This window comes from Sus scrofa, chromosome 1 (assembly GCF_000003025.6).
Source record: "Sus scrofa isolate TJ Tabasco breed Duroc chromosome 1, Sscrofa11.1, whole genome shotgun sequence".
Lineage (NCBI taxonomy): Eukaryota > Metazoa > Chordata > Mammalia > Artiodactyla > Suidae > Sus > Sus scrofa.
The window spans coordinates 223,179,458-223,193,777 of NC_010443.5; the positions used below are offsets into that span (position 1 = coordinate 223,179,458).

General features: G+C 38.6%; 1 protein-coding gene across 5 annotated transcripts in view; it reads left to right on the plus strand.

The window, feature by feature from the left end:
• The window catches only part of C1H9orf135 (chromosome 1 C9orf135 homolog), a 226,189-nt gene that overhangs the window by 89,763 nt on the left and 122,106 nt on the right, over positions 1-14,320 (plus strand). For all 5 annotated transcript variants that reach the window (XM_021064725.1, XM_021064735.1, XM_021064704.1 and 2 more), the window contains one exon: positions 216-324. Coding sequence is in view for 3 of the 5 variants with exons in the window: in XM_021064704.1 (XP_020920363.1) it covers positions 216-324 (109 nt within the window). In the remaining 2 variants the exon portion in view is untranslated. The remainder of the gene's footprint in view (positions 1-215; positions 325-14,320) is intronic.

Genomic DNA, 14,320 nt, shown 5'->3' on the forward strand with positions numbered 1-14,320 from the left:
AGTTTTATCACATGTGCTAAAATGCTTTTAAGAAATAGTCTCGACATTTTACTTGAAAAGATATGGGAAATATGTTTATCTGTCCCAATTTCAGTAAATTTATTATTAGAACATTGTCACAAATGTAGTAAATTTTCATCAGATAATTTTTTGAAAATGTAAATACAATGCATAATAAGATTTATCCCTTAATAGAGTCTAAATTTTTTCTTAAGGAACCATGACAGAGAAGCTTATCCCAAAGACTATGATATAGAGGGTCCTGAAGAAGTAAAAAAACTGTGTAATTCAACATATTGTCGACTTGGAACCCATGAACCCACAGTAAGTAGTTGTTGCCAATTTCTTTTTATTTTTTTATTTTTTTATTTTTATTTTTTTGCCTTTTCCCAGGCTGGGGGTCTAGTCGGAGCTGTAGCCTTCAGCCTACATGGCAACGTGGGATCTGAGCCACATCTGTGACCTACACACAGCTCACAGAAACACCAGATCCTTAACCCACTGAGCAAGGCCAGGGATTGAACCCGCAACCTCATGGTTCCTAATCGGATTCGTTGACCACTGTACCATGACAGGAACTCCCTCTTTTTATTTTTTTTAATCTACTAAGATTTATCTTCTTTTAATCATAAATGGGTGCTGACTTTTTCATTTTTTGTATTTTTTATTAACATATAGTTGATGTACAGTGTTATGCCAATTTCTGCTGTACAGCAAAGTGACCCAGTCATATATATACATATATATATATATGTATATATTCTTTTTCTCATCTTATCTTCTATCATATTCTATCACAAGTGATTGGATATAGTTCCCTGTGCTACACAGCATGATCTCATTGCCTTATCCATTCTTTTATTTATTTTTTTTTTAAGGGCTGCACCTATGGCATATATGGAGGTTCCCAGGCTAGGGGTCAAATCAGAGCTCTAGCTTCTGGCTTATGCCACAGCCATAGCAGTACCAGATCTGAGCCACGTCTGCAACTTACACCACAGCTCATGGCAATGCCAGATCCTTAACCCACTGAGTGAGGCCAGGGATCAAACCTGTGTCCTCATGGATACTAGCCAGATTCCTTTCCACTGAGCCATGATGGGAACTCTTTTGCTTATCCATTCAAAATGTTCTATTTTCCATCTACTAACCTCAAACTGCCAGTCTATTCCATTCCCTCCCCTTCCTCGTTGGCGGCCGCAAGTCTGTTCTCCATGTCTGTGAGTTTGTTTCTGTTCTAAGTTCAAGTGTTCTAAGTTCAAGTTCAATTTTAGATTCCACATATAAGTGATATCATATGGTATTTGTCTTTTTCTGACTACTTCACTTAGTATGAGAATCTCTAGTTGCATCCATCTTGCAGCAAATGGCATTATTTTGTTCTTTTTATGGCTGAGTAGTATTCCATTGTGTATATGTACCATATCTTCTTAATCATTAATCTGTTGATGGACATTTAGGTTGTTTCCATATCTTGGCTTTTGTGAATAATGCTGCAATGAACACAGGAGTTTTTTGAATGAAAATATAGTTCAGATATATGCTGTCTAGTCTTAACATTTAAATCTTCAAGCCATTTTGAGTTTATTTTTGTGCGTGGCATGAGGATGTGTTGTAGCTTCATGGATTTACATGCAGCTATTCAATTTTCCCAGCACCACTTGCTGAAGAGACTATCTTTTTCCCATTTTATATTCTTGCCTCCTTTGTTGAAGATTAATTGACTGTAGGCATCAGGGTTTATTTCTGGCTTCTCTATTCTGTTCTATTGGTCTATATGTCTGTTTTTGTACCAGTACCACACTATCTTGATTACTTTAGCTTGGAATATTGTCTGAAGTCTGAGAGAGTTATGCCTCCTGCTTTTTTTTTTTCCCCCTCAGGATTGCTTTGGCAATTCTGGGTCTTTTATGGTTCCATATAGACTTTTGGATTGTTTCTCCTAGTTCTGTGAAGAATGTTGTAAGGATTGCATCGGATCTGTAGATTGCTTTGGGTTGTATGGCCATATTAACAATATTAATTCTTCTAATCCAGGAGCATGGGACATCTTTCCATTTCTTTGAATCCTCTTTCATTTCCTTGATTAATGTTTTATAGTTCTCAGTGTATAAGCCTTTCACCCCACCGGTCAGGTTTATTCCTAGGTATTTGATTTTTTTGGGGTGTAATTTTAAAAGATACTGTTTTTTGTGTTTCTTTTCTAATATTTCATTGTTGGTATATAGAAATGCAACTGATTTCTGAATACTAATCTTGTATCCTGCTACTTTGCTGGATTCATTGATCAGTTTGAGTACTTTTTATATGGAGGCCTTAGGGTTTTCTATATATACTATCATGTCATCTGCATAGAGTGATGATTTTACCTCTTCTCTTCCAATTTGGATACTTTTTATTATTATTTTTTATCTGATTGATGTGCCTAGGACTTTCACTGTTATGTTGAATAAACATGATGAGAGTAGGCATCCTTAATCTTATTCCAGATTTTAGGGGGGAGGCTTTTGGCTTTCACTGTTGAGTATTATATTTGCTGTGGGCTTGGTTGTAAATGGCTTTTATTATGTTGATTTGTGGTTGCCCTGTTTTTCAAGTATATTAACCCCTTCCTATATCTGCTTTCTTTAGCCTGAGAGTCATATAGGCTCAAACGCATTCTAAAAAAAAAAGTATAGATTTTCTTACTCTCCTTCCCCACATTTTATGATTTTTATGTCCTTTTTAAAATTTCATGTTTATCCTTTTGCTGTTCCTTATGTTTAGTGCTACCTTCACAATTAGGTAGTTTTTTTTGTTTGTTTGTTTGTTTTGTTTTTCCTTTTTGGTCTATATACTGGCTTTTTTAAGTGATTACTTTCCAATTCCAATTTCCTCCATCCTGTATCTTCTTCTTTCCTATTTCAGTATTTATTTTAGAATGGGTCTAGTATTGCTATATTCTTTTAATGTCTGAGAAATTCTTTTTTTATCTTCTATTTTAAATGATAATCTTGCTGGGTAGAGTATTCTAAGTTCCAAATTTTTCCCTTTTAGAATTTTGAATATATCTTGCCACTCTCTTCTGGCCTTTAGTTCTACTGTAAAGAAATCAGCTGATAGCCTTATGGGGGTTCCCTTATAATTAACTATTTGTTTTTCTCTTGCCGCCTTTAGAATCCTCTCCTTATCTTTAGCTTTGCCATTTTTATTATAATTTGGCTTGGTGTAGGTCTATTTGAGTTCAACTTGTTTGGAGCCTCTGTGCTTCCTGTATCTTGACATCTGTTCCCTTTAGATTTGGAAATTTTTCAGCCATTATTTTCTTCAAATAAATTTTCAATCCCTTTTTCCTTTTCTTCTCTTTCTGGAATCCCTATTATGCATAGATTCATAGATTGGCCTACTTTATATTATTCCATAGATCTCTTATATTGCTTTCATTTTCTTTTTCATTTGGTTTTCTGTCTGCTGTCCTTGTTGGGTGATTTCCATTATTCTGTCTTCAAAGTCACTTATTCATTCCTCTGCATTATTCTTTCTGCTGTTCAATGCCTTTAACTCAGCTTTCATCTCTGCAAATGAATTTTCTAATTTTTCTTGGATCCTCCTTATAGTTTCTAGTTCTTTTCTAAAGTTGTCTACATTAGTATTGATATCCACTCTTAATTCCTTCAGTGTTTTCATTACTTCCTTTTTGAACTCAGTTGTCCATTGGACTGCAGAGGTCTGTTTAATTGTTTACTCCTTCAGGGGAATTCTCCTGTTCTTTTTACTGGGAATGGTTCCTATGCTTCATTTTGCTTGTATTTTTCTTATTCTCTGAAGCCCAAGTCTCAGTGCCCAGCACCTGCCCATGTCTCTCAGGCTTTTGGTGTTGTGGATGATGGTAGCATTGTCTGTGCAGCTCTCTTTCTGTTTTGTCCTCCTCAGTCCAGATGCTGTGCTTTTCTCTGATGCTTTGAGGCTCCCCACCTCCCCCCACTCCAGGCTGATTTCTCCATCAGTTAGGTGGCCTCCCAGGGTATGGATTCCTTTACATGTTCAGCATTCTCTCTCAGGAATAATGATTGCATCTTGATTCCTTTCTCTTTCTCTCTCTTTTTTCCTTTTATTCTACCCAGGTATGTGGAGGCTTTCTTGCCCTTTTTGTAGATCTGAAGTCTTCTGCCAGCATTCTGTGCAAATCATTCTACATGTAGTTTTTTTTTTTTTTATCGTGTTCCTTAGAAAAGGTGAATGCCACATCTTACTCCTCTGCCATCTTGATCCTGCCTCCTGCTAATTTCCTTAAGTTGGGTATATTCCTCTTAGTAAAATATGAAAAAGTAGAGGAGGGAGCACTTTGTCAGTGCACTCCTTTTAGCTATGATAGTTACTTAGGCAGCTGACCTAGCTACTGTGTGTTTTAGTGACTGTACCTACACAATGTGCATAAGATTATCGGGAAATTAAATAAAACAAAGTTCTTGAATCAAATGCTCATGTTCTAGCAAATGCTCAAGAAATTATTACTGTTGTTATGATGCTGTTACTGTAGCTACAGCATCTTACTAGATGTCTCCTTTAACCTTTACCATTACCCTGTGAAGCAGGTATTGTTATCTCTATTTTACAGATATGGAGAAAATCCTAAAGATTAAATGACTCAAAGTCACTCAACTAGGGGGTGGCAGAGTGAGTGTTTGAACCCAGTTCTTTGATTTCAAATCTTTTATACTTGTCTTAAGGTGATAGACTTATAATAATTTGAACATACCATTATTTTTCTCATAACATTTGTACAACCCAGTTACAATAGGAATATTCATTGCATAAGCACTTCTTGTTTGAATTATTGTGCTTGGGTTATCCCTTGGTTATTTATTTTATTTTACTTTTTTTGTCTTTTTGCCGTTTCTTGGGCCACTCCTGTGGCATGTGGAGGTTCCCAGACTATGGGTCGAATTGGAGCTGTAACCACCAGCCTACACCAGAGCCACAGCAACACGGGATCCAAGCCGCGTCTGCTACCTACACCACAGCTCACTGCAATGCCAGGGATCGAACTCGCAACCTCATGGTTCCTAGTCAGATTCGTTAACCACTGAGCCACAAAGGGAGCTCCATCCCTTGGTTATTTAAGTGTCTTTCCAATCAGTGTAAGGCAGGAACTCCACTCCACAAAGACTCCCAAATTGTGTCCTACAATGTTAAGAGTTCTGGGACTAGTTGAAAACTCAATTTAATCTTGTAGGATGGCCTTGGGGGGCCTGCAGAGTTGGTAGTTTGACAAGGATGGATGTGACCATGTTGAGATGACTGGATTTGTGTCACATTTTGCTCCCAAAGGCTGGGCTAGTTTGAAAAAGGGTGAGCCTAGAAAATCCATAATTCTTCATTGAGAATGTTTCTAGAAATTTCTCTGTTCTCTCAGGTGATGGGCATGAATTAGTTTATCAGAGCCTAAGCCGTTTCCTCCCTTCTTCTTATAGTTGTTATAGACAGAGCTTAATAAGGATAGCCTGAAAAATGGAGATTCATTATAAAGATGCAGCTACCTGGGTATGAAATGAGAACACTTACAGGAAACAAGACAGCTCTAAAGCAAGATATTCTTGACAATCATTCCCCCTCTCTCTCCCTCTCTTCCTTCCTCAGTTCCCCCCCCATCTCTCTGTCTCTCTGTCTCTCTGTCTCTCTCTCTCTCTCTCTCTCTCTCTCTCACACACACACACACACACACACACACACACACACCACACAATCTCTCTTGGCATCTCTGTTTCTCTCTGCTCTCAGAGAGTATAGCTCAAATCTCAGGGCCATTCTGATGGTTTCCTCAGTTTCTACTTAGCCCTCTTTGTCCCACAGCTCAAATCTCAGGGCCATTCTGATGGTTTCCTCAGTTTCTACTTAGCCCTCTTACCTTTGCACCAGGCTGTCTAATTGGTTATTTGCCAGCACATGAATGGGGCTTTTGAGCCTAATGCCTAACCCAGTAAATAACCACCCTGCCTGCTTCCCCCAAATCCAGCTACTCTTGCTTTCTTGAGCATGGTGAAAGCAAGAGCAAGCTGGGCAAGGCAGGATTTGCCTGATATGCACATAGCATCTTTGACCATTAAAAAAATTAATTTTTAATTTCTAAATAAAAATATTATTGGTCTCTGGATTGTAGGAGGAAGTTGAGATGAAGTGAAATAGGTATAGGGACCTCAAATATTCATTCCTATATTCCATGAATTGCATCAGTTCAAGTCTCAGATTTAATAGAGGGTGTATAAATAAGATAATATTTACTTTCTCTAGTACTTTCATTCATGGTCATTGATACCTCATCTTTTATCTCCCAGGTTTATATTATTATATATTATATAATTATAATATATTATATGTATCATTATATTATCTCAGGTTGCAATAGGAATATTACACAACCAAACCTGAGTTTTTTTTGCTTAAAGTATAGCAAAAACAATCTACTGACACCAGGTTGTGGTGAAGGAAAGTACAGAGTTTATTGCAGGGCCAAGCAAGGAGAATGGGAAACTCATGCTTAAAAGACCTAAACCCTGATAGCTTTCAGGGAAGGGCTTTCAAAGGCAACATTAGGGGTGATGGTTGTAGGGCACCTAATCAGCTTTTGGACATTCTTTTGATTGGTTGGTGTAACAGGGTGGTATTTAGGAAGTTAATATCATCAACCTTCTGGTTCTAACCAGTTTGGGGTCTATGTGTTATTGTCAGCATGTAATTAACTTCTTCCACCTGGTGAGTGTTTTAATATCCCCAAAGCAATTCAAGGATATGGCTTAGGATATTATTTATAGCCTTTGAGGAGGAACCAAAGGTCCTTAACTTTATTTTGTGGCTAAACTATTATTTTGTCTTGCTTGACTATTTTCCTTTGTTTCTGCATTTTCTCACTTCTTTGATTAAACTTGCTCTTTGGATATCAGGGAAGGCCTAGAAGGCTAAAACTTTCCTATAAACATAAGGCAGGTAGGAAACATGAGGACATCTGTCCCTGGGAAGTCCCCACAGGGTCCTACTTGGTTTCAGGAAGGAAAATAGACCAAGTCTGATAAAACTGCTATTCTTATATCTTAATAGTAAGTTACATTTTTCTCTAAAGACTTTGTATTTTAACTACTTGTTCATCCATCTTGTTTCTTGATTGTCTCAATAAATTTATAAAGTTAACAAGAAAGATATTATTATTCCAGTTCTAAACCTAGACTTACTGATCTTAAATGACTCACTCAAGGTCCTAAGTGTAAAAAGGAGGGGGACACAGGCATAGAGCCTCCATATCTTCATGGATCAAGAGTGATACTGGATATAGCAGGAGGGTGAAACCCTCTGCTTGCCACAGAGTTTTGATAGAGGTCTGAAGTAGAATTACTCTTGGTAATATATCCTAAATCAAGATTCTGAACCATCTAGGCAGGATCTGCTAAAATATTCTAAACTAGGCTATGCTTAGTTGTCAGTTAAGGGTCCTTTCTTCCCTTGTTAGAGGCATTTCAAGGAAACACTCAGATTAATATGTGTGTCCTAGAATTTAGACTAACGTAGGGTCCTGGTATATGACACATGCCTGAGAACTTCAAGGTAAGATGTCATACCTGATCTGATAGAAGAGAAAAAGAGGGGAAGTAGATAGCACTTACAGTGAGGATGGTGGTAGTTCAGGATGGATATGTGTGTGAGTTTACCCAGGGTACCCATTGGGGTGAATTTTTCAGAGTACTCTTGGAAGAGCAAAAAGACTCAATATAGGAGACTCACCAGATATCCAAGGCTCAATAAGAGGAGTTATAGTCAGCTAGGACAAGATGTTTTTCTTGCCTCCAACAAGCTGCAGTTGGAGATCTTGTAAGAGAATCTCTAGAAACAAGTATGGATGTGCCCTCTAGGGGAGTCAATTTTGAATGTCCAGGACTATCAGCACAGGTCAAAAGAATAATGGCCACTTAACACTATTGCCTTTTCATCTCATCTCTCCCCATCAGCCAGACCTGGGAGAGGCCTGTGAGTGGCAGGGAGTAGAAGACAGAGACTGAGAAGGGAAATAGCAGTGGAGCAAGACCCCACTTGCTGTAGGCTTCTAGGCCTAAAGCAGCACTCAGCTGGGAAGATAAGAAGCTAAAATCTAATCCAGTTAGAAGTTTTGACTATTTCACTGGATTGGAAATTTTGGTAACTAAGATGTAATCCTTCTTAGGATTGAGGAGACCAGAAAAGCTATAAAATTCCCATTATTCAAAAGGAAAGAACTAGTTATTCATGGGAAATGGAACAAGCAGCTTGATTAAAATAAGCTTAAAATGGCTTCATGATTGCATCATATTGATGCAAAAGGATTGATTCAATAAACAGTTACATGAATATTGCCTTATTTCATCCACTGTACAATTCTGTTACCTGCATTGTATAAATGAGGAAACTGAAGCCAAGTGAAGCTTAATCACTGTTCAAAGTCAGACAGCTAGAAAGAGTATTAAAAATTAAAATCCACTTTCCTCTCTGGTTCCAAAGTTTAAGATATACCTTTATAAACTACCTCTTGCAGTACCAAGTTATTCCACTTCCATACCACTGGCCTTTTTAACTCTGACACTGCATCTCCTTGCATAAAATGAACTTATTTTTTCCCCACTGGCTTGGTCATTGTATACATCTTACTGCATATGTGATGGGTATTGATTTTTTTTAACATCCTAGGTATAACCTCTGTCCAGTTTTCTGAATTATGTCCACACACGTGCTAGCTAGCCCAATTCCCATCTGTTTCCCCTATTGAATACCTTCTGAGCATTTTTGGTAGTGTTTTTGTTTGTTTGTTTCAGGATTGCTCCTGAGTCGTTGCTTCTTATGTCCACCAGCATTTCTGTTTAGCTGATTCAAGATCTCTTTGCCTTTAAATGCTGCTGCTAGTGCTAGTGTGACCATCGTTTATTTTTATCAGGATTACAATGCATATTCTTTGTTTGCATTTTGGCTGAGACTCCAAAAGGCCAAGAACAAAAGTGAAATATTCGGCCACTTAGATAAGACCTTCAAAGAAGATGGTATCCTTAGGCTACCACTTATATGAAGGGTCTAAGAGGATTGAAATCCAAGAAGCCAAACAAGCAGTTTGCAAATAGAGTCAGGATTTTGAAGAAGGTATGTTTAAGTTTCATCTGCAAACCCCTTGGGTTTGGAGAAGTTACAGATATTAGGCTCTGATGATCTGTCTGAAGAAGCAGATCAGGAAGAGGGGAACTAGCTATGAATACATCAGTGGTGGGCAAGAATAAGTGAGTAGTCAGACTTTTGGAAGAGAAAGATAATAGGAGACCATTTCAGAGCCTAAGAGCACCTGATGTAGGGATGGGAGAGGAATCAACAGGATTCCAGGGGCTGAGGTAGGACACTTCAGTGCATAAATTGGCATCCTGAACCATAGAACATACCATGAACATTCCCAGGAGGGATCTCATTGTCTACTACAACATCCCAAAAAGTCAGCTTTGAATGTCCTTCTGTGCCAGAGAGGGTCAGACATAACATACCCAGAGGAAACCAAAACAAGATTACGTGTCCATCTTTTCCACATGTGCTTCTCTCCTTCCTCATGTCTTCACTGTTGGACCTCAAGACCCCTTCAAGGAGATTGGAACTCAAAGCCTCTGGCCAAGACAAGAATTACCAGATCCTTACCATAGCCCCACATGTCTCATTCTAGTGCTCCCTCCCCCATCTGTCCTACTCCTTCCTACCCCCACTAGGAAAGGTATTTGGTCCACTTCTCACCCCACCCCTATAAGGCCCTTATATGTCCCCAACAAACTATCAAGTGTATTGTAAGACCCTTCTTTCTCCAACTAGTCAGTAGGTAAGCAGGTGTATCCTGAGGCTTCTCTTCTCCCTGGGTTATAATAACAGATGCCACCACACATTTGGTGTTGACTCAGTGATTATCAGGAAGTCAGCCCACTGTGTTAACAGCACCTCAATAAACTTGTCTTTTCTTCACCTTGCTTTTGAATCTGGAAAATTCTTCTTTCTGACCCATATGTACAGACCACAACACCTCATCTTGGAGGCAGAAGGAAAAAAAAAGGGAAAAAAAATAATAAAAAGAAAGTTCCCATTGTGGCTCAGTGGAAAAGAATCTGACTAGCATCCATGAGGAGGCAGGTTCAATCCCTGACCTCACTTGGTGGGTTAAGGATCCAGCATTGCCATGAGCTGTGGTATAGGTTGCAGATGTGGCTTGGATCCTGCATTGTTGTGGCTATGGCATAGGCCAGCCAGCAGCTACAGCTCCAATTCAACCACTAGCCTGGGAACCTCCATGTGCTGTGGGTGCAGCCCTAAAAAGAGAAAAAAAAAAAATGCCAGGAGTTGGAGTGTAGGGAAGTCTACGGAGAAGAAGCCAACTGAAGTAGACCAGACCAAAGCATGCCCAAGGTGGAGGAATGAGAATCTTTCATTTTATTTATTTATTTTTTTAGGGCCACACTCGTGGCATATGGAAGTTCCGAGGCTAAGGGTTGAATCAGAGCTGCAGCTGCCAGTCTTCACCATAGCCAAAACAACATGGGATCCAAGCCGGGTCTGCAGCTTACACCATAGATCATGGCAACACCAGATCCTTAACCCACTGAGCGAGGCTAGGGATCTAAGCCGCATCTTCATGGATACTGATTGGGTTTGTTATCACTGAGCAACTACAGGAACTCCTAAGAATCTTTCATTTTAAATGAAGTCTTGGCTAGTACATAGGACTGGGCATTTTACTTACATCAGTAAGACTCATCTTGGGCAGAAGTAGACAGAAGATTTTTATATTATCTGAGAGTGACCAGAAAAGTCCTGGGGCCTGTTCTGTATTTCATCAGAGATCATAAAAAAGAACTAGCCCCTCCAAATGACTATGAATGGACAGCAATGGAAGAAGAAAATAGATTTGTTTGCCAATTGTACCTACTTACACGTCCCACATATTCAATGAGCCAGTTGTCAATTTGTATATAAAATAGAAGTCTATACACATCACCCTTCTCTATTCCCACTCCTTTACTTTAGTTTTCTTCACGGCACTTAAATGACTGGACATATTTAATACTTTCTGGTTGTCAATTGCCTGTCTCCCACTACTAGAATAGAAGTTTCATGAGACAAGGGACTTTTGTCTGTTTTGTTCTCTGCTGTATCTCCAGTTCCTAGGATAGTACCTGATTCATAGTGGGTGCTCAATAAATATTTGTCAAAGGAAGGACGGACAGAAGGGAAAGTATATATTCAATGAATAGGTGTTAAGTTCCTATTGTTTTGCTAAGTGCTGGGGTAAGAAACATTATGCCAATTTATCATGCTTAGTGCTAGGATTAGAAGCATAGTTCAAAGCAAGGTCACTGTACATCAGGAACTCACAGACTTATGGGGGTAATGGGTGAGTACAGTCACAGTGGCAAATATAAGATAGGTGTATGATGGAGAGAAGATCAGGATGCTCAGAGGGGTACTTGAAATGGGCTGAGAGTAGGGTCGAGGATGGCTTCCTAGTGGAGAAGGCCACTATGAAGCTCCTGAGCTGAATGTTTAAATGAACCATTTGTTGCTGGATTCTGGAAACATACTACCCATGTTTCATTGGTGGCATAATCTCATTCCTACCCCAGTGGCCCCTCAGGCTTCAGGAGGTGGAGTGGGACCATGGAGGCTACAGATTCACAGGGGAGCAGTAATTCAAGCCCCTGGAGTTCCTCTGATTATTTTAATAGTCTAAGTGATGATGAGAAATAGTATTTTTAACTATAATATTTTGTTTTGGTATTTTGGTTGAGCATTATTCAAGTACTACTTAACTGTAACAGAGTGAGTCCCTGCAAAATAAATGATCAAGAGTAATTCTATCATTGTTTCTTCATTTGTAAAGTCCCTCGTCCAAGGATCTTCACAGAGCTAACAAAGGTCTTTTCATAATCATTTAGACTAATAATAACACTTCTGAGGAAGTGTTACATGTTGAATCCCATAAACTCAGAAGGATTAAATAAAGAGCAGATTTGATATAGTGTCATAGAAGGTGAGAAATTTCAGATATAATGTAACAAACAGGAACTTGAATAATTTTATTAAACAGATTTTTCTTATACAGCTAATGGATCCAAGTTCCAAGGTATTTTTGGAACTAACAGGACAAAATTTATGAGCAAATTAGGCTAATGTTAGTCATTAGTATTAGTAACATTAGTAACATCATAGTCATTTTGGACTTAAAAATTGCACATAAATGAATAGTACAAAAGTGCACTAACATTCATTTTATGAATAGATGAATAGTTAAGTAGGTCTCAAATATGAGCTGTTTCAGTGGATGAAAATACAGCATTTAAAAATTGATGACCCTAAAAGTGATAAAAAGGGTTGTAATTATACTGGACCTGAGAAATTCAATTATCATTTACTTAATTGGTTCAGGCATTTTTTTTCTTTGATTGACATAGTAGAGTAGTGTTTTGAGCACTACAATCTTGCAAGGTTTCTTGCATTCAGATCTGAGTTCCTGAAAGAGGCATATAGATCACATTTTTGTAAATGAATAATTTTAAATGTCATTGGAGGAGACTCACTTAAACCAGGAAAAGGAAGATGTTTGGGGATAGTGGTCTGCTGAGCAGGGCTCCCTCTTGCTTCCTGTCTCCATAATCTCTGAGTTTGGAGTGGATGCCACAGGTTCCAGCATGCTCTCCTGGATCTATTTTGGATTGTCTTTTCCAGTATCAGCACAATTGCATATGCTCTTCCTATTTTAGGAACTCTCTATAAATTTTGGCCAAGTTGTGCCTTCCTTGTCTTATACTGTAGCTGTGGGCTTATTAATTCTATCAGATATCTTCTTTGCCATTTCTAGGGATGTGGAACATGAATGAAAGGAGGCATCCACCATTTTAATCCCATTATTCTCCTTTGTAACTCTTTCCATATCAAGAATCATGCCCTATTTTAACTTTTAGAGACTCTAGATTTTAATATTTCATATTTCTCAATTTGCTTCAGTAAATATAACTGTTGAACATTGACACTCAAAAGGTGTAACCACGTGCGCATGCACACACACACACACACACTCACCCCTCTGTATTCTTTGCCTCCATTATCTAGTCACCTTACTTTGTGGAGTTAGTTCTTTCTCTATAAGATCTTGTGCAGTTTCCATAATTTTTATAGTTACTCTTAGATAATAAAAAGCATATTGGTCACATTTCAGTCATTAAAATAGCTCATCAAGACGATGAATTTCACTAAGCTTAAAGATTTTCTCCTCCTCCAGCTAGAGTCTGCTCCAGGGCAGGGAAGTCTACAGAGGGAAGTATGCATGTATAGGGGGAGGATTGGCCGATTTTCTATTTTTTCACTTTTTCCGCCCCACCCTTCCTTTAGATGCTTAGACAGGTAAGAGGTCCTCTGGTGATTATTCTACTAATAATATTACTTAAATGAGACCACTTTTGTGACAAGCAATGATTTTGCTATCTGAAAGTGATGTGCCATATAAGTTTGGCTTTTGTCCAAGGTTTATTTCTTCTAGGTGCAGGTAAATAACATCCCATAAAGGCTGGCTTGAACAAGTAGTGGAGAAAAATAATTAAATCATTATTATTATTTTTTGTCTTTTTAGGGCCACACCCTTGGCACATGGGGGTTCCCAGGCTAGGGGTTGAAGCGGAACTATAGCTGCTGGCCTGCACCACAGCCACAGCAATGCCAGATTCAAGCCGCGTTGGTGACCTACATCATAGCTCACTGCAGTGCCAGATGCTTAACCCGCTGAGCGAGGCCAGGGATCAAACCTGAGTCCTCATGGACACTAGTCAGATTCACTTCACTGAGCCAAGATGGGAATTCCCATGAAATTGTTTTTCTAATTGAACCCCATAAATCTCTGTTGTTCAAAATAACGTTGAGAAGGCATCCTTTCTACTTTTCTGCAATTCTTTAAGTAATCTATGTGTTATGCTAAGTTCACTTAAAGGTGAAAGCAGAGCCATGAAAACAGGCAAAACTATTCAGAGAAATAAGAACAGCCTTTTGGATGCTTTTTAAAAGTAGGGATTGTTAACAGGTATCCCGATTACTTTATGATGACTTTTTCGGGCAGTGATATAAAAAAGTTACAGCTGGCACAGGGAGTGCTGTTTAACAGGGTAAAATAAGACTCTCCCCCAGTTGCAACTGAAGATTTAAGAATACAGATGCCAACTTCTCCTTTATTTTAAAGTGAGGTGCCAGAGCACTCACATAGAACATGCAAAGCATTTGGGCAGTAACTGGTTTTGAACCTCTTGATCTCTCTTCCATG